At 47.2% G+C, this 25,828-nt stretch overlaps 1 protein-coding gene across 11 annotated transcripts in view; it reads left to right on the plus strand.

Annotated features, from left to right (window-relative positions):
- The window catches only part of LOC106609914 (sorbin and SH3 domain-containing protein 2), a 93,038-nt gene that overhangs the window by 65,531 nt on the left and 1,679 nt on the right, over positions 1 to 25,828 (plus strand). For 6 of the 11 annotated variants that reach the window (XM_045722670.1, XM_045722671.1, XM_045722676.1 and 3 more), the window contains 12 exons: positions 5,464 to 5,547; positions 7,332 to 7,388; positions 9,385 to 9,437; positions 10,680 to 10,837; positions 13,169 to 15,049; positions 16,586 to 16,668; positions 17,140 to 17,237; positions 18,100 to 18,214; positions 18,574 to 18,702; positions 18,861 to 19,061; positions 23,285 to 23,322; positions 23,796 to 23,902. In XM_045722670.1, the coding sequence (XP_045578626.1) occupies positions 5,464 to 5,547; positions 7,332 to 7,388; positions 9,385 to 9,437; positions 10,680 to 10,837; positions 13,169 to 15,049; positions 16,586 to 16,668; positions 17,140 to 17,237; positions 18,100 to 18,214; positions 18,574 to 18,702; positions 18,861 to 19,061; positions 23,285 to 23,322; positions 23,796 to 23,902 (3,004 nt within the window). Of the gene's footprint in view, positions 1 to 5,463; positions 5,548 to 7,331; positions 7,389 to 9,384; positions 9,438 to 10,679; positions 10,838 to 13,168; positions 15,050 to 16,585; positions 16,669 to 17,139; positions 17,238 to 18,099; positions 18,215 to 18,573; positions 18,703 to 18,860; positions 19,062 to 20,324; positions 21,765 to 23,284; positions 23,323 to 23,795; positions 23,903 to 25,828 lie in introns of those variants that run through there. The other 5 variants (XR_006770771.1, XM_045722674.1, XM_045722673.1 and 2 more) reach the window with 5 other exon arrangements.

A 25,828-nucleotide genomic window follows, 5' to 3' on the forward strand; every position in this document is an offset into this window, starting at 1 on the left:
CATTATCCAAGCCATTTAAAACTCCATTACCCACAATCACTCTCTACAGCATCCTTGGTTCCTAATAAGTGAGTGATCTCCAACTCTCGGTCTTGGAGAGCTAAATGTGATGTGTAGGATTTTGTTCCTGCCCAGCATGAATACACCCGATTCCAGATATTAAGGTCCAGAGCGTATTAGAGATTTGTTTAGAGCTGGGTTGGAACAAAACCCTCTACACACAAAGGCTCTGTCTACAGGAACAGAGTCGGAGACCCCTGACCTACGCTCTAGGAAGAAGCCTTTAGAGGAACTGTACCTGAACCATTAGAGGGATAAACACATTTCTATTACGTGTTCTGAAGTGGTCTAACTTACTGCTATTTTGGGCGGATATGCTTGTTAAGGTTGAGTAGGAAAGCAATTATGTAAGTGTTATTTTTAAGCTCGAGGGGGATGTATCCTCAAAAGGGGTATTTTTAGAAAGGTAGTGGCCTTGTAATATGAATGATATAGATGCTCTTTTAGGGAACTTTTTCAAATTTTGTTACAGCCTTATTTTACAATTGTTTAAATTACCTTTTTCCCTCATCAATCTACACAAAATACCCTATAATGACAAAGCGAAAACAAGTTTGAAACTCGAAATTGAGCTCGGGTGCATCCTGTTTCGATTGATCATCCTTGATGTTTCTACAACTTGATTGGAGTCCACCTGTGGTAAATTCAAATGATTGGACTTGATTTGGAAAGGCACACACCTGTCTATATAAGGTCCACAGTTGACAGTGCATGTCAGAGCAAAAACCAAGCCATGAGGTTGAAGGAATTGTCCGTAGAGCTCCGAGACAGGATTGTGTCGAGGCACAGATCTGGGAAAGAGTACCAAAACATTTCTGCAGCATTGAATGTCCCCAAGAACACAGTGGCCTCCATCATTCTTAAATAGAAGAAGTTTGGAACCACCAAGACTCTTCCTAGAGCTTCCAAACTGAGCAATCGGAGGTGAAGGGCCTTGGTCAGGGAGGTGACCAAGAACCCGATGGTAACTCTGACAGTGTTCCAGAGTTCCTCTGTGGAGATGGGAGAACCTTACAGAAGAACAACCATCTCTGGGCACTCCACCAATCAGGCCTTTACGGTAGAGTGGCCAGACGGAAGCCGTATGGAGTTTGCCAAAAGGCACCTAAAGGAATCTCAGACCATGAGAAACAACATTCTCTGGTCTGATGAAACCAAGATTGAACTCTTTGGCCTGAATGCCAAGCGTCACGTCTGGAGGAAACCTGGCACCATGCCTATGGTGAAGCATGGTGATGACAGCATCATGCTGTGGGGATGTTTTTCAGTGGCAGGGACTGGGAGACTAAGATCGAGGGAAAGATGAACTGAGCAAAATACAGAGATCCTTGATGAAAACCTGCTCCAGAGCGCTGAGGACCTCAGACTGGGGTGAAGGTTCATCTTCCAACAGGACAGCGACCCTAAGCACACAGCCAAGACAACACAGGGGTGACTTCGGGACAAGTCTCTGAATGTCCTTGAGTGGTCCAGCCAGAGCCTGGACTTGAACCCGATCGAACGTTTCTGGAGAGACCTGAAAATAGCTGTGCAGCAACACTCCCCATCCAACCTGACAAAGCTTGAGAGGATTTGCAGAGAAAAATGGGAGAAACTCCCCAAATACAGGTGTGCCAAGCATGTAGCGTCATACCCAGGAAGACTCGAGGCTGTAATTGCAGCCAAAGGTGCTTCAACAAAGTTCTGAGTAAAGAGTCTGAATAGTTATGTAAATGTCAAATTTCCATGTATTTATTTTTATTATAAATTTGCCAAAAGTATTGCTTTGTCATTATGGGGTATTGTGTGTAGATTGATTAGTAAAATACTAATAATTTAATTCATTTTAGAATAAGGCTGTAACGTAACAAAATGTGGAAAAAGTCAAGGGATCTGAATCCTTTCCGAAGGCGCCTAGAAGCAAGCTTATATTTAGATTTTCATAAAGTGTACCCATTTTAATTTATTCAACAGACAGTGTTCACTCCTTTTAAATGGTTTCCGTTTCACGCAATCACCTTCCTGATGCTGTCAAACTAAAGCGGAGGTGTTGTGCCCAAATAAAGCAATTGTGTAGGCTAGGAGCAAGGGGAAATATTGTCTAGATGCTTTTTACAGTGGAGATCAAGTTAATGGATTGGCTGGCTGGGCTGATGGTACAGTGGATGCGCAGGGATTTCTCAGATGGAACAGATAACAAGATGCCTGTTTTGGCGTCAAAGGCTTACCTGTGCCGAACTGTTTATTTAGTATGCCTTAGAACGCGTCTCAACCAATCACAATGCTTATTTTGACCAACCCGTTGTAGAATATCATTTTTATATAATTTACTTTCTCTAGGGTTTCCTCATAAAGCATTTCAGTGACCTTTAAAAAAAAAATATGAAATGGACCACAAAGGCAAAGGGTTTGAATCTTCTTTTCACTCCCTGTCTGTCTGTCACCCATTGTATTGGTGAGGCTGGGGCTATTTGCAACATGGAATTGAGGGCAAGAGGTGAAGTGCGAGATAGTTGTATATTGTATGAGCTGTATTGGACTGGCCAACCCTCCTGGAGATCCTGTCGCTATGCAGGGTTTTGCTCCAACCCTGTTGTAAACCCACCTGATTCGGTTTGGAGCGACGTCTTGCAGGAGGGTAGCTCTCCAGGAGGAGGGTCGGCCACCCACGTGCTAGTCTGTCTGCTCTATGGACTTGAGGGTGATCGGTTAGGAGAAAGAGAGGGAGGTAAAGGAGGACGGGGATGAAAGAGGGAACTCTTCTGAAGTTAAGTATGTTGTTTAGCTTAAAGCAGTCAAAACGTGTTTAGTTTCTGCAATCATAAACATGATTTTCCTGTGTTTTATATATATTTCCACACTATGAGGTTGGAATAAAACTGAAATTGTGGAAATTATGATAATGCCCTTTTTGTGTAAGAGCTGTTTGAAAAGGCTGCCTGAAATTTCTGCCTGTTTTGGTGGGATGGAGCTTTGGTCTGCCTGGTGACATCACCAGGCGGTAAATTAGTTAATACACCAATAAGAAAGAGTTCCAAACCTCTGCCACTCAGACCCCTCCCAGACAGCTAGCTAATGTCTTGCTTGAGAAATTGCTCTTTGCTAAGAAGATATGTTTGTTTCTTTTTGAACATTTCAATTGAAAACGGTCACAGTATGGTACTTAATTGTTACCCAGAAATTATTTGATATTGAGATAAAAACGGTTGTATTGTCCCTTTAATGTCTTTAGACAGGTTCTCCAGAACTACATTGCTTTCTGCCAGGCACCCAAATCCCTATTGCAGTGTTATTCAAAGTCTGGGTCATCTGCCCTATAGTGTAGGGAATAGGGAGCCATTTGGCACGCAGACTAATGTGGGAATTAATCCAAGTAGAGCACAGGGAGAGGAGAGGAGAGGAGCAGGCGTGGGGGAATAGCACTGAGTCAGGGAAATGTGTAATGCAGGGTGAGCTATAGGCTCCCTTATGCATCCCAACTACGCTGTCTCTTTCCCTGTTTCTCTCTAAGAAAGCCACAATAAACCATGTTTCTAGCCTTCGTCGCATCACCTTCGTGTGTGTGTGTGTTTCTGGTCGTGCTGATGGAAAAACTAGTTCCCACACATCCACACCTCTGTCTGGATATGACCTTCCATAAAAAAGGTATCACACGTCTTTGTCTGACTCATTGCCAAAATCCCAAAGTATCCCTTTAAATAGCTGCTAGACGTGGGTCACCCAGCGAGGGCTGGGGCTCAGCTGAGCCAGCTGGTAAAAGGCACCAGTGTTCTGGCTTTGTGGCATGAAGTAGCCAGAGGGGGTTAGCTGGTTGACCTCTGTAGACGTCTGGTGCGCTACTTTCTTCTGGGCACGGCGCACATAGAGCCGCCTCCCGTTCAGCTCCTTCCTATTCATTTTATGGACCGCCTAAGGAGGTCAGATATACTCCAATTAGACAGAGAGATATCAGTGAGACTACACTCCCCTCCACAGTGCAATTCACCTCTTCCTGAGCTAAAGTAGCTGATTTGCAAGTCCAATACAAAAAGCACTTCCAAGATCTCCAATAAAAGTGGGCAGCCTTTTCCCCCAGCAGCTCATAAACTACATTTCCCAGTAGACACTGGGGTGGTAAATGTCACAGCCAGCCTGCAGTGTGCTGGGCACTGCAGTGAATCACACCTCTGCTCCGAGGGAAACCTCATTGAAAGTGACTGAGGAATAAGCCCCAGGACTGGTGTGTAGGAGTCGTTCTAGCTGTAGTCCTTCAGGAGAGGAGGTAGGATAGCGAGAGTTTCTGGATGTTCAGTTTAGGTGAGTTTTGCTCCAGGTATAAAAGTGAACTTTAATATTAAGCTCAGAGTACAGTACATGGTGAAGGTTTAAATGAGACTTTTAGAAAGAATCCAGCCAAATAATTTATTAACAGTTAAACCAACGTTACTTTTTTACTCAGGGCCACGCTCAGCAGGATGAAGTGGTGTGCAACGTTTAATTCAATTGATACGGTGCTGTTCTGAACAATCAGTTGAATGTTCTGATTGTCATTTCCCAGAGGGCGATTTTGTATGATGTGCTGCACAAGTTTGGAGTTCAGAATGGTCATAACCATATTGATCAGGTCACACGCCGCCACACCAACCAAACGAGAGCAAACGAACCTCGAAGACTGTTGACGAACGGCGCATATAACGCTATTGCGCTCAACTGGGGCGCGTTCAGCAGGACCTAACGTTTTTGGAATGTTCGGATAGAAACATGCTTTGTAGAACAAACGTGACTCTCTGACATGTAGAATAAGGAATCACGTTGGCTCTATCCATGGGATTTCTATCTGAAATGTTTGGCCCAGTTGTGCCGAAATGAACCACAGTTGTATAGGGCTTATGACAGGAAGATATTGCCCTCTGCTGGAGTTGTTTAAACATTACAACACTTTTTTTCTGCTCTGGTGAAGAGAGCATGTGTGTTGTCACACACTAAAGGCAGCAGACACTTTTCAGCGGATGGTGACGCAGTTTAGCTTCTTAGCCTCCGGACACTTTATGAGCCAATGTTATGTCTTTAGCACTCAATTTGATTGAGCATTCTCCTTCAACCCATTCAACTTTTTATCCCTTTTTCCATTATTTCAATGAGAAATATGAAAAGTAACCGAGTAAAATGAATTGCACATCAATACTTTCTATTTGACAAGCGTCATAGTTCGCCCCAACATTTTTTGGGGGGGTGTAACGGTGTGTGCCCTGGTTAGCAACACTGTTTTTGTCTCTTTACCCTGGTGTTAAACTCTCAATCTGGACCCACCCTTCTTTACCCATCAACCTCTGCAGCTTTGCGCTGCACACCCTATCCTAACCATGAGATCCATATTACTCTCTGTGCTTTCTGTTCCTCCTCTCTCTCCCTCCCTCTTTCTCTGTCACCCTCCGCTCTCTCCAGACCTATAAGCTAAACCCAGATGACATAGATTTAGAGAACGAGCCTTGGTATAAGTTCTTTTCCGAGCTGGAGTTCGGCCGTCCGGTAAGTGAGGGTCCGTAACCCCCACCTAGGCACCCTCCGCCTTAGGTATACCCCCCTCTCCCCCCACTCCCCTCTACCCGTTAAGTCTTCACCCCACTGTAGCTGGGTGGGAATAATGTAGTCCAGGAGTCGTCCAACTCTCGGACTGGAGAGCTAGTGGGTATGCAGGCTTTTGTTCCAGCCCAGCGGTAACACACCTGATTCACACAAAAGGCTGTTTGTTTTATTTCGCAACGCAGAGACTGGCCCGAATCAGGTGTGTTAGTGCTGAGTTGGAACAAAGGCCTGCGTGCCAGTAGCTCTCCAGGAGCGGAGCCTGGGGGTCCTTCCTGTTGTAGTTGCTTCGGCATGCTGCTGGGGGCTGTGGTGGTCGCCTGTTGTGTGTAGCTCCTTGTGACTGGTCTGCTTGTGTCTCTGCGTCTTGGTTTTGAGTTGGTTTTGCGTAGTGTGGCTGTCTCGTTATCAGCTGGCCCTGCGACACATTGAAAGCTCGTAAACACTGCAAAACAAAACGGAAGTCCCAAATTAATATGGATTGGTCTTTTTTTTTATCACAAAATCCTCCTACAAAGGGGGGGGGACCTCTTTTCCTACATTGTATAATTTAATATTTTTCACAAACAAAATGCAGGTTCTTTTGCAGTGTGTGCTTACCGTTGTTGATAAGCTAGTGGAGCAGTTGGTAGAACTGAGCAGAACAGAGATCAATCGAAATAACATGCTAAAATCGACAAATGAATCTGCAGCATCTGGTCAGAGCATCGTTCTGCACCGTTCTTCATGCTCCTCTTGTATGTTGTAGCTTGTGTGGTTTCTTTCTGTTTGCTAGTTTAGACATTTTGGTTCCTACCCCTTCTCCAAAAGTGTCAACTCGTTCATTCCTCCTAAACTTTAGGCGACCTAAGGGATTAAAGGTATTGGATTGGTTTAAACTTGGGCTGGATTGAGTTCCCGTGTTCCACCATATTCCTTGCACCAGTCCCATTCCTTTGGAAATCCATGAGAGGACGTGTACAAGTGCACACTTTGGGGAGAAGGGCGAGAAACACTCTGTTTGTTTTAAGTTGGTCTGTTGTTAGGTCGAGGAAATTGACTTTATTCGGGAATGTTCAGCTAGAAATATGCAGTCTAGAAAAGACACGCCTCTGATGTCATGCAGAATAAGGAACGATCAGATTTCAATACCACATTTCTAGCTGTAATATTCTTTATGTTGCACTCTGACCCCACCACTGAATAAACCCTAGTGAACATAGAAAAGGTTCCTTAATGCGCATGGCTGGAGGTTAGTTTTGAGAGGGATGGTTCCACCAACGTCATGTTTTAGCTAGTCTGTCTTCACAACCGAATCACTACACTGTAGTGCATATATGCCCTTTCACTCTGCTTTCTGCCTCTTGCTCTCACAATCTGCGTGTGTGTGTGTGTGTGTGTGTGTGTGTGTGTGTGTGCCCGTGCGTGCGTGCGTGTTGCTTTGTGGTTATGGGTTTGTAGATGTGCCTAGCAGTAGTGAGTGTGTGTTGGACCTCACATAATGTACTAGATTTGTTCAAATTGGCTTAATCATAACTGCAATGTGTGTTTGTGTGCATAATATGCTTTTGCGTGTGTGTGTATTTGTGTGCAGCGTGTCTGAAACTCGTCAGTCTTCAGTTCCTCTGTGCTCTAACGGATGTCACTTTCCTCTCTCCGCCTCGTTTTCTCTCCCCCATGACGCCACTGCCTCTCCTCCATCTTCACCTCCTCCTCCTCCTCTTCCTCCTCACCGCTGCTTGGGGCTCAAGCCTCCTAAAAAACGGCTGGATTATAATCCAGACATCTGCCCTGGCCGACTCACCGAGGTAAACATTGCCATTCATGGCATTCATCAGCATTGTGGGAATGGGAGGATTGGGTGGGAGTTGAATAGCCTGGTTCTAGATAATTCTGTGCTGTTTTGCCAACTCCTTGTCACGCCAAACTCGTTAGGCATGACTAAGGCTGCAAAATCCTAGTAACTTTCCCAATATTCCAGTTTTCCAGAAATCCTGGATGGAAGTTTCCTGGAATATCGAGGGAAGAAGCAGGAAATCCGGGAATCCTCTAACCAGGATTTCTGGAAAACCTAGGGAATTTGGGAAAAGAGACTGGAATTTTGCAACCCTAGGCATGGCAATTCCATAAGGAGTTGGCAAGAGAGTACAAGCAGAGTTTAACGCAAACCTTGCTAATCAACTGTAGTCTTAAATTGCTTTATTACTGTTCACCTACATGTTGTGTGATTTGGATGAAAACTACCATGCTTACTGTGACTATACATTTTATTATGCCACCTTACGTCGACACAGGCACAATATGTACCTACATTGTAATTACACTGTACCTATGTCACTAGAGGACTGATGGGGACAGTTGTCACCATGTATAGTACACCATAGCAGGACATTTTCATCTTTCAGCATCCATATCAGTCATAGTCATCTCTTTATTGCATCTTCAACTGCCTGTATTTACAATGGCCTCTCTGCTAGTGACTCATTTCAGTGTGTTATTACTTGGTATAAACTGGGGGGTTCGAGCCCTGAATGGTGATTGGCAGTTTTAATTACATTTGTAACCGGTTTATAATAGCAATAAAACACCTCAGGGGTTTGTGGTATATGGCCAATATACCACGGCTAAGGGCTCTGTCCAGACACTCCACGTTGTGTCGTGCATAAGAACAGCCCCTAGCCGTGGTATATTGGCCATATAGCACACCTCCTCGGGCCTTATGTCTTCATTATAAACTGGGTGGTTTGAGCCCTGAATGCTGATTGGCTGACAGCCATGGTATATCAGACTGTATACCACAGGTATGACAAAACATGTATTTTTACTGCTTTAATTACATTGGTAGCCAGTTAATAATAGCAATAAGGCACCTTGGGGGTTTGAGATATTTGGCCAATATTCCACGGCTAAGGGTCGTGTCCAGGCACTCCGCGATGTGTTGTGCCCAAGAACAGCACTTAGCCGTGGTATATTGGCCATATACCACACCCCCTCGTGCCTTATTGCTTAAATATAACAGCATAAATAGTACTGCACTTATGTATTTCCAATATACTCGTGAAAAACGTACTCTAATCATGATCTCTCTCTTGTCTATCAATTATGTCTATCAATTTATCTCTCTCTCTCTCTCGCTATATCGCTATCTAATTGATCTGTTGACAGATTATTATTTATGTGAATCTCAAGACTGTATAAATTGTAAAGCTTGCTGTCAACCCATGTATATCATGTCAGATGTAACGCTCATATTTGAATAGGTCAGCTTTGCGATTCAATATGTATCTGCTGATCTAGGGTCAGTTTTCCTGTTGGAATCAAAATGAATAAGATAATATAGACAGAGAGGACCTGATCCTAGATCAGCACAGGGCTCAGGTCTGTAGCTTTATGCTTTGTTACCACATGGAGCCAATCCAATGATCCAAAGAGTCCATTTCGGGTCTTCCGGGGGCGCGTCTTAATCTCAAAGCGTGAAAGAGCTCCTCTCTCGCTCTCCCCTTTAGTGATTCACGTGCCCTTTCTCCCTCCTGAAAGAACCCCTCAAACAGACCAAGGTCAGAGTTCAACAGAATCAGCGGTCACAGCTCTCAGCGCCACCGGTAGGCCCATCCGAGCTTCCATACACACGCCATGTGGAACCTACCTCGGTCATGCCATCAGCCGGGGGAGAGTTTTGAGCGTGGCGCCGCGGCGGCGTGCGAGCTGAGCATTGTGTGTACCACCGCCGCCTCCTCCACCAGTCTTTGTCCGTGCGGCGCTCACTCTTCCTCTCCCTCCCTTTTGTTGTCTGCCCTCTTTCAGACGTCGCTGTACTTCACTCCGACTGCTGACCGGGTTCCAGAGAGGCCGGCGAGGTGAGTCTTCAATTCCCCCTCTCTCTCTCGCGCTCTCTCTTTCTCTTATTCTCTCTCTCTCTCTCTCTTATTCTCTGCATCGCTCTCTCGCCCTCCTCCCTCCCTCCCTCCCTCTCACTCTTTCTTTCACACCAGCAGTGGGCCATGTAGCTTAGCGGTGCGGCGTCCCAAATCTCTCTCTCTCTCTCTCTCTCTCTCTCTCTCTCTCTCTCTCTCTCTCTCTCTCTCTCTCTCTCTCTATCATTAAATCCTTCACAAGGACAGTCAGTGTTTTGTAGCTCTGTTGATTGAACATACGTCGGTGTGGGTTTGTGTCAATATGTGTGTGACGGGTGACTCTCCACACACACACCCCCACTCCCCAACCCTGCATACATTATCCACTCAGCCTATTGATTCTGTCCTTCAGCCCTGTCCCCCTTCTCTTCTCCTCCTCCTCCCATTCCCTTTCACCGATGCTAGGCTTAATCAGTTCGATTTGCTCCGAGTGAATGGGATGGTTGAAAAGAGGATGTTATTCAGGGAAGACTGACTGGGATTGTATTCAGTGTAGTTGAAAGTCTAGTAGCCAGTTTAACCCACACTAGAAGTCTTGATCTGAAGGCTTTTAAAAAAAGGTATTGACAGGGCAGTTGAGAGTTAGATTGGGAGAGGTTTACATATAGGAAAGGCACAGCCAGTCGGCCGAACCCGGGCTCGACTCTCTCGTCGCCAGGGGTCATGTGTAGTCCGGAGTCGGCGCAGGTCTAGGGCATTTTTAAGGAGCAATAGCAGTCGTGCTCCATCATCCTAATGTGAATTGAATTGACGGTGATGACGTTTTCATGAATTAGTCAAGTTCAACAACTTAGCTTTGTTCTTTTAAAGGTCTATTTTCCCGCTTTCTTTTGTTCCTTGCTAAGGGTCTCTTTGTTGAACCACAAAAGGGCGATGAACGCTATTATACCAGAGGGAATTATAACCCAGAATATTATATGAACTGGGTCAAAGGAACAATCTGTAATATTTCCTTGAATTGAAATAGTAATTGAAGTGTGAGAGTAGGTGGCATACATTTCCCAACGTATCTTGTTTTGAACCAAACAAAGTGGTGGGGCTTTCGTTGGGCTGAAACCTGTTCGAATTATTTGGGAACTTACTTCCTCCCTTGAAGTAATAACTGATTTAGAAATAATGACTGAACAGGTGACAGACTGTGGAATGTGGCTTTATAAGCGTGTGTTCTATCACTTTGTGTTCCAGTGCTGCCAGTGACTACAGGAAGAGGAGGAAGTCGGAGCCTTCGGGTGACCAGGGCAAGAACCAGGTCTCCCCAAAACAACTGGACCCTTACAGAGGCAGCAGCACACTGAGGAAACCAGCCACACGCTCCTCCCCCTCCTCCCCCTCCAGAGCCAAAGGTACACACACAGATATATATATACATATACATACATACTGGTACATACATAATGTACATATATTCACAAACACTGGACCCCTACAAAGGCAGCACACTGAGGAAACCTGCCATCCACTCCGCCCTGTCCTCCCCTTCCAGAGCCAAAGGTACACACACACACACACACACACACACACACACACACAATGCAAACAGAGAGACCTATGTGCACACACACACTCAAACATAAATAGGCATATACACACATGCACACACTGGATCACTATAGAGCCTGCACCCTGAGGAAACCGACCATGAATGAGAAACCCATAAAGGATACACACACACACACTCAATACAATCAACCTCCCTCTCTTCCGATGTATAAGCACTCTCAAACACACACACACACACACACACACACACACACACACACACACACACTCAATACAATCAACCTCCCTCTCTTCCGATGTATAAGCACTCTCAAACACACACACACACACACACTCAATACAATCAACCTCCCTCTCTTCCGATGTATAAGCATTCTCAAACGCACACACACAAAAACAAACTCAATCTTAACAACCTCTCCCTTGCAGATGTACAAGCATTCATAAACACACATGTTCGCGCACACACACACATTCTCTGTGCTCACTCACTCTATGCCCGACAGCAATCAGACCGTACACAAGCCCACTGAGAGACAAATCTCCTCTTCTCACGCTATGCTGAGGGCCTCTTCCAGGTCAAGGAGCATCCAGCCCAGTCTAAATAGCCTTGTATTGACACTGTAAACAAACGACCATGTTCCACGAGCTAATGGGAACGTTCTAACTCAGTGTTTCTCAGTCCAATTCAGGGGGTGCACATTTTTGTCCTAGCCCAGCGCTAACATTCCACTGTTTAATTGCTATATTGTAATTACTTCACCACCATGGCCTATTTATTGCCTTACCTCTCTTATCCTACCTCATTTGCACATGCTGTTTATAGATTTTTCTACTGTATTATTGATTGAATGTTTGTTTTACTCCATGTGTAACTCTGTGTTGTTGTTTGTGTCGAACTGCTTTGCTTTATCTTGGCCAGGTCGCAATTGTAAATGAGAACTTGTTCTCAACTAGCCTACCTGGTTAAATATAGGTGAAATAAATAAATAAAAAATAAACATAGCCAATGGAAGAAATCTGCTAGGATTACAGGCTAACGCTAACACATGTCCCAAACAAATCGACAAGTCAACATATAACCACGCCGTTGATTAGTTGAATCAGGTGTTGTGAATACGGGGCTGGAGCAAAAATGTGAACCCCGTTCATTATGTTCACAGGTTTTGTGTCTCATAGTGTGGTGACAACAGAAAAGATTAGCTGTACTGTTTTTTGTAATCTTTTTATCTGCCTTTGTCAGTTGTACGTCTGTTTCTGTTGCATGTACACTGACAAAACATTAAGAACACCTTCCTAATATTGAGTTGCAGCCCCCTTTTGTCCTCAGAAAAGCCTCAATTCGTCGGGGGAATGGACTCTACAAGGTGACGAAAGCGTTCCACAGGGATGCTGGCCCATGTTGACTCCAATGGTTCCCACAGTTGTGTCAAGTTGTCTGGATGTCCTCTGGGTGGTGAACCATTCTTGATACACACGGGAAACTGTTGAATGTGAAAAACGCAGCAGCGTTGCAGTGTCTTGCCCATTCACATTTTACATTTTAGTCATTTAGCAGACGCTCTTATCCAGAGCAACTTACAGTAGTGAATGCATACATTTCATACATTTTTTTTTCTCCGTACTGGTCCCCCGAGGGAATCGAACCCACAACCCTGGCGTTGCAAACACCATGCTCTACCAACTCACCCTCTGAATGGCACACATACACCATCCATGTCTCAAGGCTTAAAAATCCTTCTTTAACCTGTCTCCTCCCCTTCATCTACACTGATTGAAGTGGATTTAACAAGTGACGTCAATAAGGGATTATAGCTTTCACCTGGATCAGTCATAGAAAGAGCAGTTCTTAATGTTTTGTGCACTGTGTACAGTATATCGTGAAAAGGATGTGAGATGTGTAATTGTAAATCTCTCTCTCCACCATTGTGCTCTGTGATTGGCACAATGGAACTGATGTTCAAGTGCTCTGTTTTAGCTTCTCTCTCGTTCTCACCCCCTCTCCACCATTGCATGATGAAGGCTACAGTATGTTAAATTGCTCTGTTATAGCGTCTATTTCTCCCTCTCTCTATTTCTTTATCTCTATTCCTCTCACTCTCTTTGCGGTTAATATCCTCTCCTCCTCTTTTCCCCTCTACCACGCTGCTCTGGTTTATGGGATCGTCTGAAAGGTGGGGAGGCGTGCGACATGACCTGCTCCCCCCGTTTGAGCTCTTCCCCGGGCCCGTACCTCCGCTCCCCTCTCTCCCCCGTGCCCTCCAACCTCACCCACCGTCGCTACGACGACGGTGCCAACCTGGGGGGCGCCTCCTCCTCGCCCCTCAAGCGCGTCACCTGCTTCAAGAATGGCTGGCAAACGCGGCGGCAGGACACCGAGACATGGAGAAGCGCCGAAGACGCGCCGCCCTCGCCCGCAAAGCTGAGGTCGCGTAGCTGTGACAACCTGCTCAACGACGGGCACCCGGGCGCCACCGGCGGGCACAAGGCTACCCGTTCGGAGAGCGCCGGGTCACTGGTATTCGACAACCCATTGGGGCAAACCGCATCGTCCTCTACCCGCTCCTTGCCTCGCCCGCACCGGCGACGTGCCCACGACGCGCCAGGCTTCCTGAAGCTCTACCGCAAGATGCACCACATCGACCGCGCCCAGCTGCTGCCCTCTGACGTCATCCGCTCGGTCCGTGCCCGCATCCTGGAGCTGGAGCGCCAGCCGCACCTCTTCCCCCGAAAACTCTCCCCCTGGGGGCCGTCGTGGGGCCTGGAGGTCCCTCGCGATACGGTGCCAATGCGCATCTCCACATACGAGCAACTCATCCAGAAGTCCAAGTCCATGCCCGACTTGGGAGATAGCGAGGTCCCGTCTGGCGCAACCACGCCCGGCGGGTCATCATCCCGCGCCAGTAGTAGCGGGGGAGGAGGCGGCGGGGGCAGAGAGACACCCGGGTACCCCAAACGGCGTTTCTCCATTGAGTCTCTGCTGGAAGAGGACATTAACAACGGGAATGGGAACGGGACGTCCCATCACGCTTTGGACCACCATCACGCTCACCAGGGTGCAAGGAGCCCGCCCGAGGGTCAGCCCCGCCTCGCTCTGGACCCCCACGATTTTCCTGACCCCCTCGTTTATCGACGGGCCGCTGTCCCGGGGGCCGAGTACTCTGAGTCTGAGCAGGATGCAGCCGCCTCGGACCTCAGTGACTTTGTCCAAGTCGAAGGATCCTCCTTCTGCAGCGAGAGTGACTTTGACCACTGCTCGCTCACCTCGTCAGTCGAGAGCTTCTACGGCCCCTCCTCCCACCACCACCTTCGCCACCACCACAGCCACCACAACCCCAGTCATCAGTCTCTCGGTCAGGGTCAGGGCTACCAGCACCGTCACCTCATCAGCTCGTGTAAAGGACGCTGCCCGGCCTCCAACACCCGCTTCACCACCATGCTGCGCCACGAGCGGGAGCGGGCCCGCCAGGATCTCCGGCAGAAACCCCCCCAGACACAGCAAACCAGACACGACGGAAGGGGAGGGAACGGAGGGGACCACCATGCTCTACCCCCCTCGTCCCAAGCAGCCCAAACCCAGCAGGGGATGTCCAAGCTGGCCTTCCTCGTCAGTCCCGTGCCTTTCCGGAGGAAAAAGGGTGATTCTCCACCCACTTCGAGAAGAGGTAGTGGAGGTCGAAGTACCAGGCCCAAGTCTAAAGAAGCCGTCTATGAAGCTTTGGATGCGGCCTTGAGGGATATCTATGAACACATCCAAGCGGAGCGAGGCCGGAGCGGCGCTAGGCTACCAGACGATAGCATCCTCCGGAGGCTACTGGCTGAGATCCTCCCAGATGTGCCCGAGAGGAGCTCCTCGTTACGGGGGCAGAGGGCGAGCCGCAAGGGGGGTCCTTCCTCCAGCTCCTCGTACCCTGACGGGAGTCCGACCGGGTACGGCTCGTCGCCGCGGCTACAGTCTCCGCGTCTACAGTCGCCGCTAAGTGCCTGTTACAGTCGCCATACCGATGCCTCCAATAATGACAACTATGGAGAGGAGCCAGGCAACGGCAACGCAGGTGGAGCATACACACACATACAGTACACACACACTACACACACACACACACACACACACACACCAGCTCTCAGTCCCTCTCCCACCTCGACTCCCCCAGTACTGCCTGCCTGTGACCACCTCCCTCCTACCAGTCACTGTGCTCCAGCAATGGGCCAATGAACAGAGCTGAGGTTAAAGAAGCCCTGTTCTTATTGGCTCATCCTCAAGACACCCAGGGACCGCATGCTTCCTCTTCATTCCCTTATATGGTTAAATGATTTTGTTGTTGACTGTATTTGGTTCCCTATTATTTTGAGATGTATCGGTCCATCCATAGGTTTGGTTGTGTTATTGTTGGCGTATATCTCTTTTTGCTGCTTGTTTCTCAGTTGTTGTTTTTGCTGTATTGTTTCCGTCCCCTTTGTTATGTGCCTTGTTATGTTGAACCACTTGTATTTATTATTTTGTTATGGATGGTTTATCAATTCGATTAATATATTTTTGAAATGTACAGTGAGCTCAAAGTATTGGGACAGTGACACCATTTTGGCTGTTTTGGCTCTGTGCTCCAGCACTTTGGATTTGAAATGATACAATGACTGAGGTTAATCCTTAAGAGTCACCCGTGCGTCAATCAAAGTAACATAATGAAAGAATCCCCTTCGAAAATCCGTCAGTTTAAGCTCGAGATATTGCGTGACTGCATCTCAATCCACCTCATCCTCTGACAGTATGTCGGCCTTCCGCATCTGCAGTGGAAGGTGGCTGAGCTACAGCGGTGTTTGTCAGACCATAAGACGTCCCGATATGGACGATTTATCAATTGGATAATTATGTTTTTGGAATGTCCAGTGATTTCTAAGTATTGGAACAGTGACAAATTAACAAAATTGTCACTGTCCCAATACTTCTGGAGCTCACTGTATGTGCTTGCTGGTATAAATGACTTATCCTTCTGTTTTCTTCTGTTCAAATGTTCTGTTCTCGTTTTGTGACATGCATGCTTTTCCTTTCAATCATACTGTGCTACACTATCCAAACCATGTGTTTACCCCCGAAATGGAAATAAAATGCATTTGAATTCATTCATTATTTGATTTTGTAATTTCCTGCCCGACACTCATTTCCTGGATGACATCACTACCCTGAATGATACCATCACCCATTACGTATACCAACGTGGTTTACTCAGGGAGGCACAGCGCTACAGAACGCTAAAACGCAGAATATATTGAATAGAACAGACATTCCTCTTTTAATCATGGAGAATAGACAATTGTGTCAGCTCTGTGGTGTTGCATGTCCACCTGCGCATTTCACCCTTCTGAATCCTCCCGTGGGAAATGTGACGAATAGAGCCAACATGATATTCTGCATAAAAGACGATCATGTCAGTTTCTGCACAATACATTTCTATCTGAGCATGCTGTAACGGTTTCGCCCTTCTGAACGTGCCTCCTGGCGCCGCTGTGCATGTGTCGTCCAATCGCCATGGTGACATTGTTTTGTTGACCCTGTTGATAACCCCTGACCCCTGTGCTGATCCCCCTCACAGAGCAGGATGCCTCCAGGGGGTACAACACAACCACCAGCGACGGGGGAGGGGGGCAGACCAGACGAGCCACCCCGGACAGAGAGGTAGCCAAACCAGAACTTTCATTTTCCAGACTAACTTTGAGGCCCCAATAGCCGAGTGATGAATGAGACTTTGGAAGTATAGTATCGCGAGACTAGCTAAACCAGTACATCCCAGTGTTTCCCATAGATCATTTATTTTCCGGGCTGGGCACATTAAATCTGCAACATTTTCAATTGAAGCCACATTCTTTTAGGTGGGGTCCAAAGAGCTAGACACCCCGTCTATTCAATTCTAGGGGAAACACTGGTGCTCCTATTTAAAAGATGTATTTTATTTTTAACATGCTATTACACTACTGGCCCAAAGGGGTGGTTTTCTTCTCTACCTAGTTGTTGATTGATTCAATAAGAATTGTTTCACTGTCCTGATAAGCTTTACATGTCAACATAATTGTATCATATCTGGTAACACAAAACTGCTCTCTCCCCTTTCTCTATCTACCTCCCTCTGTCTCATCTCCATCTTCATAGGTCTCCCATAAGCAGATGACCCAACTCATTCTCTTCTCTCTCCTCCATCAGAAACAGCCTGCCAGAGCTATATATGACTTTAAGGCACAGACTGCTAAGTGAGTAGAGTGGCTGAATGCAATGAAATGCACGTGTGGCGAGGAGATACAGGGACCTTGGCGTGTGCTGCACTGGTTTGGAAGCATGTAGGCTGGGCACGCGCGGCGCTTGAAACAGACAGTCCGCTTTTCTTTGATGGGGCCAGTTTGAGGGGGCCAGTAATGGGCAATAACCTCATTCGTTATCTCCAGCCCATTCCAGTGTCTACAAGTGAAAATTGGGATTATTATTAATTTTTTTATCAAAAAAATAAATTGGTTTTCTAGGACTCTACCTCCTTATTTTTTTACTATGTAACGTAGAAAATTGCTTTGTTCACATACTGTACTATAGACACTGGTATGGTGCAGTGGGTAATTAATTTTAGGTTAAAAAGCAGTGACTTTCTTACCTTCACATCCGCCTGCTTAATCATTTCCCTACCTTGAAAGGCATGCATGGACGAGTGTTGCTGCCATTGCTCTTCATACTAAAATGGTGTTTGGCTAGTCTCTTAGACATCCAGCTTGCCTCCCAAAATGTTCCAATGTTCCGGCTTAACACGCCTAGAGTTTGGGCTCGAGACTAGTTTCTGGTTGGTTAACAATGTCACATTGACGATTCCATATGACTCAGTGCGTGTACCCTTATAACACAGTGCTGCCAACACCTGGGTTTTGGGTTTCATTCCTGCGTGGGCTACATATAATCAATACATGTCATTGGTAGCCGGTTTACCAGACACGGACCAAGCCCAGTCCTGGACTGAAAAGCAATTTCAATAGAGATCCTTTTGGTTCGGGACTATGCTTCATCTGGGAAACCGGTCCTTAGAGACAGGTGTTTGGGGGTTTAAGAAGCATCTTGTGACCGTTGTTTCAGAGAGCTGACATTCAAGAAGGGCGACGGGGTCAACATCATCAGACAGATCGACAGCAACTGGTACGAGGGAGAACACCGCGGACGACTGGGCATCTTCCCCATCTCCTACATAGAGGTAGAGCACATTGAGTGTGTGTGAGGTGAAAGGGAAGTGGGATACCTAGTCAGCTGAATGCATTTAACCCAACCCGTCTGAATCAGCGCCAGAGAGTTGTTGTTGTTTGGGGGTTAAAAGCCTTGCTCAAGGCAGATTTTTCCACCTTGCCGTCCCTGGGGATTTGAACAAGTGACCTTTCGGTTACTGGGCCACGGCTCTTAACAGCTGGACTACCTGCCGCCCACCTGTATGTTTCAGATGATAGTGATTATGTTGTGCATGTTATCACCTACCACTTCGCAGTTTAATTGATTACTTCTCTGACCTATGCTTTCCCCGCGCTTTCTCCAAACACACACACACACACACACACACAGAAGATGCCGTTGCCAGAGAAACAGCAGCCGATTAGGCCTCCTCCACCAGCACACGTCAAAAAGATCGGGGAGGGGGTGGCCCGTTACAACTTCAACGCTGACACTAACGTGGAACTGTCCCTCCGCAAGGTAAGGAGTGTGTGTGTGTGCGTGTTGGTGTGATTTGGGCATGATTTGGGCATGTCTTGTTCACTGAAGTGTCTTAAATTCCTGTGTTTGTGTGCGTTGATGTGCACATAAATTTGTGCGTCTGTCCGTGTGTGTTCACCTGCGTGTGCAATCTGCAGGGTGAGCGGGTAGTCTTGCTGAGACAGGTGGACCAGAACTGGTACGAGGGGAAGATCCCAGACACCACCAAGCAGGGCATCTTCCCCGTGGCCTACATAGACATCGTGAAACGCTCGCCGTCCAAGAGCCCCGCCCCCTCCCACCACCCAGACCCACACGGCTACCCCAGCAACAAGACACAGGGCTCCACGCCCGCCAAGGTAGGGACAGAAGAAGAATAATGATTTTATTAGTCCAGAAAAGACTGGAAATGTTGTCTTCTGCTCCAGTATACAATACACACATTAGGCTGCAGAGGCTGAAGCAGAGGGGAGCCACAGTGCAGCGCCCAATGAGCAGGTCACTTGTTACAGTATTTAGTCACCAGCGGAGGCTGGTGAAAGGGAGGATGGCTCATGGTAATGGCTGGAACAGGTGTTTGATAGCGTTCTGTTCTACCTATTACAATGAGCCCGTCCTCTGATTTTCAAAGTTACTCCAGCCACATGTTATCTGGTGCAGGGTGAAGTTGCCCTTAGATGCTGATCTTGGGTCAGTTTTGCATTTCTCCCACTAATGGTTAAGGTTAGGATTGGGGGAGGGGAAGCTGATCCTTGATCTGTAACTAGTGTTATACACTTCAACACACTATTCAGCCACCGTTGGGACACGCCTCAGGGGAGGGCCCAAACTGGAGTAAGCCAATAGTGACAGTCTGCCTTGGCAGATTTGAATTCTGTTGTGTTTTTTTTATGTCAGTGAGCAACAAGTTGTCCCGCTGTGTATGATGATGTCATATCACTGAAACCACCTTTAAGTCTTAATCAATCAACCCCAAAAATAGATATAAAGCTCTTTTTCCATCAGCAGTTGTCACAGTGCTTTAAAGATACCCAGCCTAAAGCCCCAAAGAGCAAGCAAGTCTTCCACAGCTACGCGACCTCTTGTCACTTGTCCTCTTTCTGGACGTTGTGTAAAGCTTTTCCAAAGCGCTGTAAATGTGTTAGGGATCCTACTACCTCGCCTTTAAGAAACCTACATATGTACCATGCCATCTCAAGTAGCTGTCGACATGCTGTGGCTTAAAGATGAAGTCATGTCCACCCAAAGGGATAGCATTACAATGCTAATTGGGATATTGAGTGTAGATTACAGTCCCTCCTTGTCCACAGACTGCTTTCACGGTAAGGAAACAAATACCTAAATATGTCAATTCTCCGTACTATCCCTTTAACGGAGAGGTGTCACACAAGTGGACCCAGACCGATGTAGAACATTTTGAGCCTGGTGAAATATGTGTATGTGCTAGAGAATGAAATGAGATGGAGAGAGGGTACTGTTGGGTTTGGATGGCAGAGGGACTAGCAGTGTGGATGAGTTTGTGTGCATCTCCTCTTTCCCTTAGTCCCTCACACCTTCTCCACTCCTGGTGTAAGTTTCCTCTTTTATACCCCTTCTCTCTCTCTCTCTCTCTCCCTCCGGAGCCATTCGACAGCTCTCCCACCCCCCCTTCCCTCCATCACCACCATCCTCCTCGCTCCACGCCCCCCTCCCCCCACACCCCTCCTCCTCCTGTGAAGACCCGGCGTCTGCAGGCCGTCACCGGCGAGTGGCTCGCCCTCGGCCCCCCCCTCCTCCAATAGCCCCGTACCACCCACGCCGCCCCCCATCCCCCCGAGCCTCCTCCCTTTCCTGGAAGCTCAAGAACGGAGGGCCACCCCTCCTGCGCCGCCCAAACGCGGGCTCACCCCTCCGCCACGAAATGCATCCAGTCGTCTCGCCGCCTCCGTCCCGGCTGTCAAGCAGTGGCTGTTTGACTTAGACTCCCCCCCCTCAGCCCCTCCTTTCTCTCCGCCCCCTCCTGACTCCTCCTCCCCTCCGCCTCCCCCGTGCCTGACTCCTTCCTGGGATACCTCGAAGAGAGGGGCCTAAGAGACAGTGAAGAGAACGAACCACTGTCCCTAGCAGGCAGAGGGGGGTTCTTCTGCGCTGAACCCGAGCCAGCGGACACGCACGCAGATTTGTTGCCGTGGTACAGGCCAAGTGCTCAGCCAGTATCCCTAGAAACAGAACCCCCGTCTCTTCAGGAGCAAGTGGACGATCCCTATGATCAGTTGTTGTCTATGATCCTGGATCAGCCCATGTGTGACGAAGACGGGGGGGAGGTTCTCAGGCCGGCCGTGGAACCCCCGCACGTGGCACTGACCAACGAATCACAGAGCGGGGTTAGGCTCGAGACGGAGTTTCATAGGCCCGTGACTACACAGCCCGTGTCCATCACGCAGGACAGCCAATCAAAAAGGGTGAATAGGAGGACGGCGGGTTCTCAGAGGCCGATGACATTGTACATTGAGGAAGAGGAGGAAGCTATAGGAGGGGAAGAAGAGGAGGAGGAAGAAGAAAAAAGGAACATTGATATAGACTGTGGTACTATAACTGTCCACAGAGAGGGACTGAAAACAGAGGTAGCGCATGATGTGTGGACCAGGTTTCAGACTCAGTTGAAGCATACAAACATGCTTGCTAACACCTAACCCGAGCCAATTCCAAGCAGTTTTACAGTTTGATAATACATTTAAGATGTACTTATTATAATTAAAAATACATGGTTAACCAGGGCTTGGATATATGGAGGCTTTTAAGTCATGATTGAAATGGAATTGACCCTAAACCCCTGTAGTTTCACATCTTGCCTTTTCTGGCTCCTTTTACTTGATTATGCAGAATAATGCTTCGATAATGAACCTACATTTTGGAATGGTGATTCAGCTCGAGGTTTGCCGCTGGGTGTGATTGCTGTCACCTTTTCCTTCCCTTCCCAGGCTGATGTCTATCCTTCCCGCTGTTACAGCACTTTGTGCAACCCGGCACCGTTAGAGCCCATCACCCTCCTCCCTCCCCCCGTCTCTCCTCCCTCCTCACCACCCCCCGCTTTTTACTCTGCCTCAGAACCAGCTGAAGCCCTGGCTATCTTTTCCTCCTCTCCTACACTGTCCCGTCTTTCTCCCCCTCCCCCAATCCCCCTCTCCTCCTCGCCACAGATTGTGCCACCCTGCTCTCCTCCCCCCACTTCCCTCATCTCTACCTCTCACCTCTCCTCTCCTTCACCCTCCTCTCCACTTCTCACCTCCCCGCCTCCCACCACCTCACCCCTCCCTACCTCCCACCCATCCTCTACTCTTCCCCCCACCTCTCCCGCCCCTCTCTCTTCCTCCCTTTTGGCCTCACATCAACCTATCCCACCCCTGGTCTCCCCTGCTCCCCCCCATCCCTCTCCTCCGACCTCCCCCATCCCTGACGCACAACAGATGCTCCTTTCCTCCCCTCCCCCCTCTTCTCCTCCTCCTCCTCTCCCTTTCTCTCCCTCCCCTCCACTCGTACCCTTTCCAGAGCCTAGGTCTCCTAAGATCAAGGTAAAAGACACTGCAGGTGCTCATATTGTGTTACAACAACTTATAAGAAACGCTAACTCAAATCAACCCTGACGGACTGTGTGTGTGTGTGTGTGTTGTGCCCTAATACATTTTTATTAATCACCTGTTGGACCAGTGAGGTGTGTGTGCGGCTGTGTGATAACAATGCGTAAATTAGCAGCATGTTGGACGTCTGGTTGCAGATGCCCATATGCTCAGTGTATGCCCGTGTTAATATGAGAGTGCCAGTATGTGTACCCAGGCTAGCTTATTTTTGATGTATTGTGTGTAGCCTATAAGAGGTGTATAGATCACCTATACTGTATAAACGGTGTATGCCTTCGTATGCATGGGAAGACAGCCCTTACCTACAGCATGAATGCTCAGGAGTTTGCAACCGAAGTGTCTTTGTGTCAAATGACAACGTATTCCCTATATAATGCACTAACCTTTACCTTTGTAACAAAGAATGGCGCATTATATAGGGGATAGGGTGTCCTTTGGGACAATACCAGTGATTCTCTGTGGTCAAAATGGCTGCTCTTGTTCTTTCTGAAAATGGAGGCTGACGGCCGTCTGTCTTGTTGTTGTTGTTGTCGCATTTCTGGTTCTTTCAGCCTCCTTTTAAGCACGACCTCCTCGCGGTCGATGGTAAACCCCCCCGTAGCCCCGTCGCGACCCGAAGGTCCTGTCTGTCGCCTGTTAGAGGTCGAAGGGTAGGGGCGTGACACTAGCAGCTGTGGATTGTGGGGAATGTCTTCTTTGTTCTCTAATAATACCCTGTTGGTTCCCCTGGATTTCAGTGCATGATATTGTTTGACCACATTCTAGTGCATTTTTTCTTTGTGGGGGATTGAGCATTGAGATTGTTTTTGTTAAGGATTGGATTTAAAAAAAACATGTATTCTGTTCTCATCTGAAAGGGGAATGGAGTCAAATGATAAGTGTGAATCTCAAAGCAGTGGATTTATATCACCATATCAACTGTTTGTCACACTGTACTTATTTCTCTCTCTGTCTCTCTGTCTCAGAGGATTGTGCAGGATTCGCTCCATGGTGGAGGAGACCTGTAAGTAACATTAGAATCTCAGTCATTGACACAACAATAATAATCTTATCATAGGACTGTAGCTATGTGGGTTATATTTCCAGGGTTGTGGCCCCATCGGTCGTTCTAGTAATGATCAATATCTTCAGCAATATCATCTCAGATGTTCTACGTTACATTTATTTAATTTAGAGTCAGGTATTATCTGTCAGCATAGCCCCCTTATCACTTGTACAATCAGCATTATCATCATCAACATACATTTTACCTGACACTCTCTTATTCAGAGCAATTAGGGTTAAGTGCCTTGCTCAAGGGCACATTTTTCACCTAGTCGTCTCTGGGATTCGAACCAGCGACCTTTCGGTTATTGGTCCAATTAACCGCCAGGCTACCTGCCTACACCAACATTACCCATCAATAATGATCTTATCACAAAGCTATAGCGGTGTGGGACACGTTTCTCACACAGCCATGGTTTTGTGTCCCCCCAGGTTCCAGGCCCTGTACAACTATCTGCCCCGTAACGAGGACGAGCTGGAGCTGAAGGAGGGGGACATCGTGGATGTCATGGAGAAGTGCGACGACGGCTGGTTTGTCGGTAAGAGAGGAGAATAAATACTTCACCTTTTCCTCACAGAATCACAGTACTTGATTGTTGAAAAGCTAAGCTGTTGTTATCTATCCAGTCATGACAGAAGATCGGAAATAGTTTCAAGGTTAAGGATTGAAGGGTGCATTTTTGGAGACCAACTCTCTGGTAGGCTGTAGTAGAGGGTTCTTCAACCCTGTTCCTAGAGAGCCACCCTCCTGTAGGTTTTTGCTCCAACCCCAGTTGTGACTAACCTGATTCATCTCATCAACCAGCTAATTATTAGAATCAGGTGTGCTAGATTAGGATTGGAGTGAACCGAGAGGACAGTAGCTCTGCAGGAACAGGGTTGGAGAGCCCTGCAGTTAGTAGATTTGCAACAGTGGATACTGAATTGCATTTATGTTTAACTCGTACCCCACTCTCACCAGTAGGTGGTGCTCGAGTTCCTTGTAATCTACTGCCTGTGCCCTGAGTAGAACACACTTCAGCTCCATCCTGAAACAACCCCTAGCCTATAGGCACTTTTGGCGTACATCTCAAAGACTTTGATGAGGATAAGAAATGTGGTAATGGTCCCACCTTGCCCTCTGATAGGCAAGCACGAATTTCTGCCACATTACTTAGATCTATGCAGTCCTCTCAGATTTACAAATGCCTAGGAGCTATGGGGAAGTGCCTAGGGAGTAGGGGCTAGAGGAAGTGCCTAGGGAGTAGGGGCCAGGGGAAGTGCCTAGGGAGTAGGGGCTAGGGGAAGTGCCTAGGGAGTAGGGGCTAAGGGAAGTGCCTAGGGTGTAGGGGCTAGGGGAATTCCCTAGGGACTAGGGGAAGTGTCTAGGGATTAACTTCGCTAGGGCCGGCGGGACGAAATCGTCCCACCTACGAAACAGCCAGTGGAATCCTGTGGCGCGTTATTCAAATACCTTAGAAATAGGGGCTATTACTTCAATTTCTCAAACATATGACTATTTTACACCATTTTAAAGACAAGACTCTCGTTAATCTAACCACACTGTCCGATTTCAAAAAGGCTTTACAACGAAAGCAAAACATTAGATTATGTCAGCAGAGTACCCAGCCAGCAATAATCAGACACACATTTTTCAAGCTAGCATATAATGTCACAAAAACCCAGAAGACCGCTAAATGCAGCACTAACCTTTGATGATCTTCATCAGATGACACACCTAGGACATTATGTTATACAATACATGCATGTTTTGTTCAATACATGCATGTTTTGTTCAATCAAGTTCATATTTATATCAAAAACCAGCTTTTTACATTAGCATGTGACGTTCAGAACTAGCATACCCCCCGCAAACTTCCGGTGAATTTACTAAATTACTCACGATAAACGTTCACAAAAAGCAGAACAATTATTTTAAGAATTATAGATACAGAACTCCTCTATGCACTCGATATGTCCGATTTTAAAATAGCTTTTCGGTGAAAGCACATTTTGCAATATTCTAAGTAGATAGCCCGGCATCACAGGGCTAGCTATTTAGACACCCAGCAAGTTTAGCACTCACCAAAGTCAGATTTACTATAAGAAAAATGTTATTACCTTTGGTGTTCTTCATCAGAATGCACTCCCAGGACTTCTACTTCAATAACAAATGTTGGTGTTGTCCCAAATAATCCATTGTTATATCCAAATAGCGGCGTTTTGTTCGTGCGTTCAAGACACTATCCGAAAGGGTAAAGAAGGGTGACGAGCATGGCGCATTTCATGACAAAAAAATTCTAAATATTCCATTACCGTACTTCGAAGCATGTCAACCGCTGTTTAAAACCCATTTTTATGCCATTTTTCTCGTAAAAAAGCGATAATATTCCAACCGGGAATCTGCATTTAGGTAAACAGACGAAAGAAAATAAAGCATGGGGTCGACTCGGGCACGCGCCTAAGCCTATTGTCCTCTGATCGGC

The sequence above is a fragment of the Salmo salar genome, chromosome ssa08, assembly GCF_905237065.1.
Source record: "Salmo salar chromosome ssa08, Ssal_v3.1, whole genome shotgun sequence".
Classification (NCBI taxonomy): Eukaryota; Metazoa; Chordata; class Actinopteri; order Salmoniformes; family Salmonidae; genus Salmo; species Salmo salar.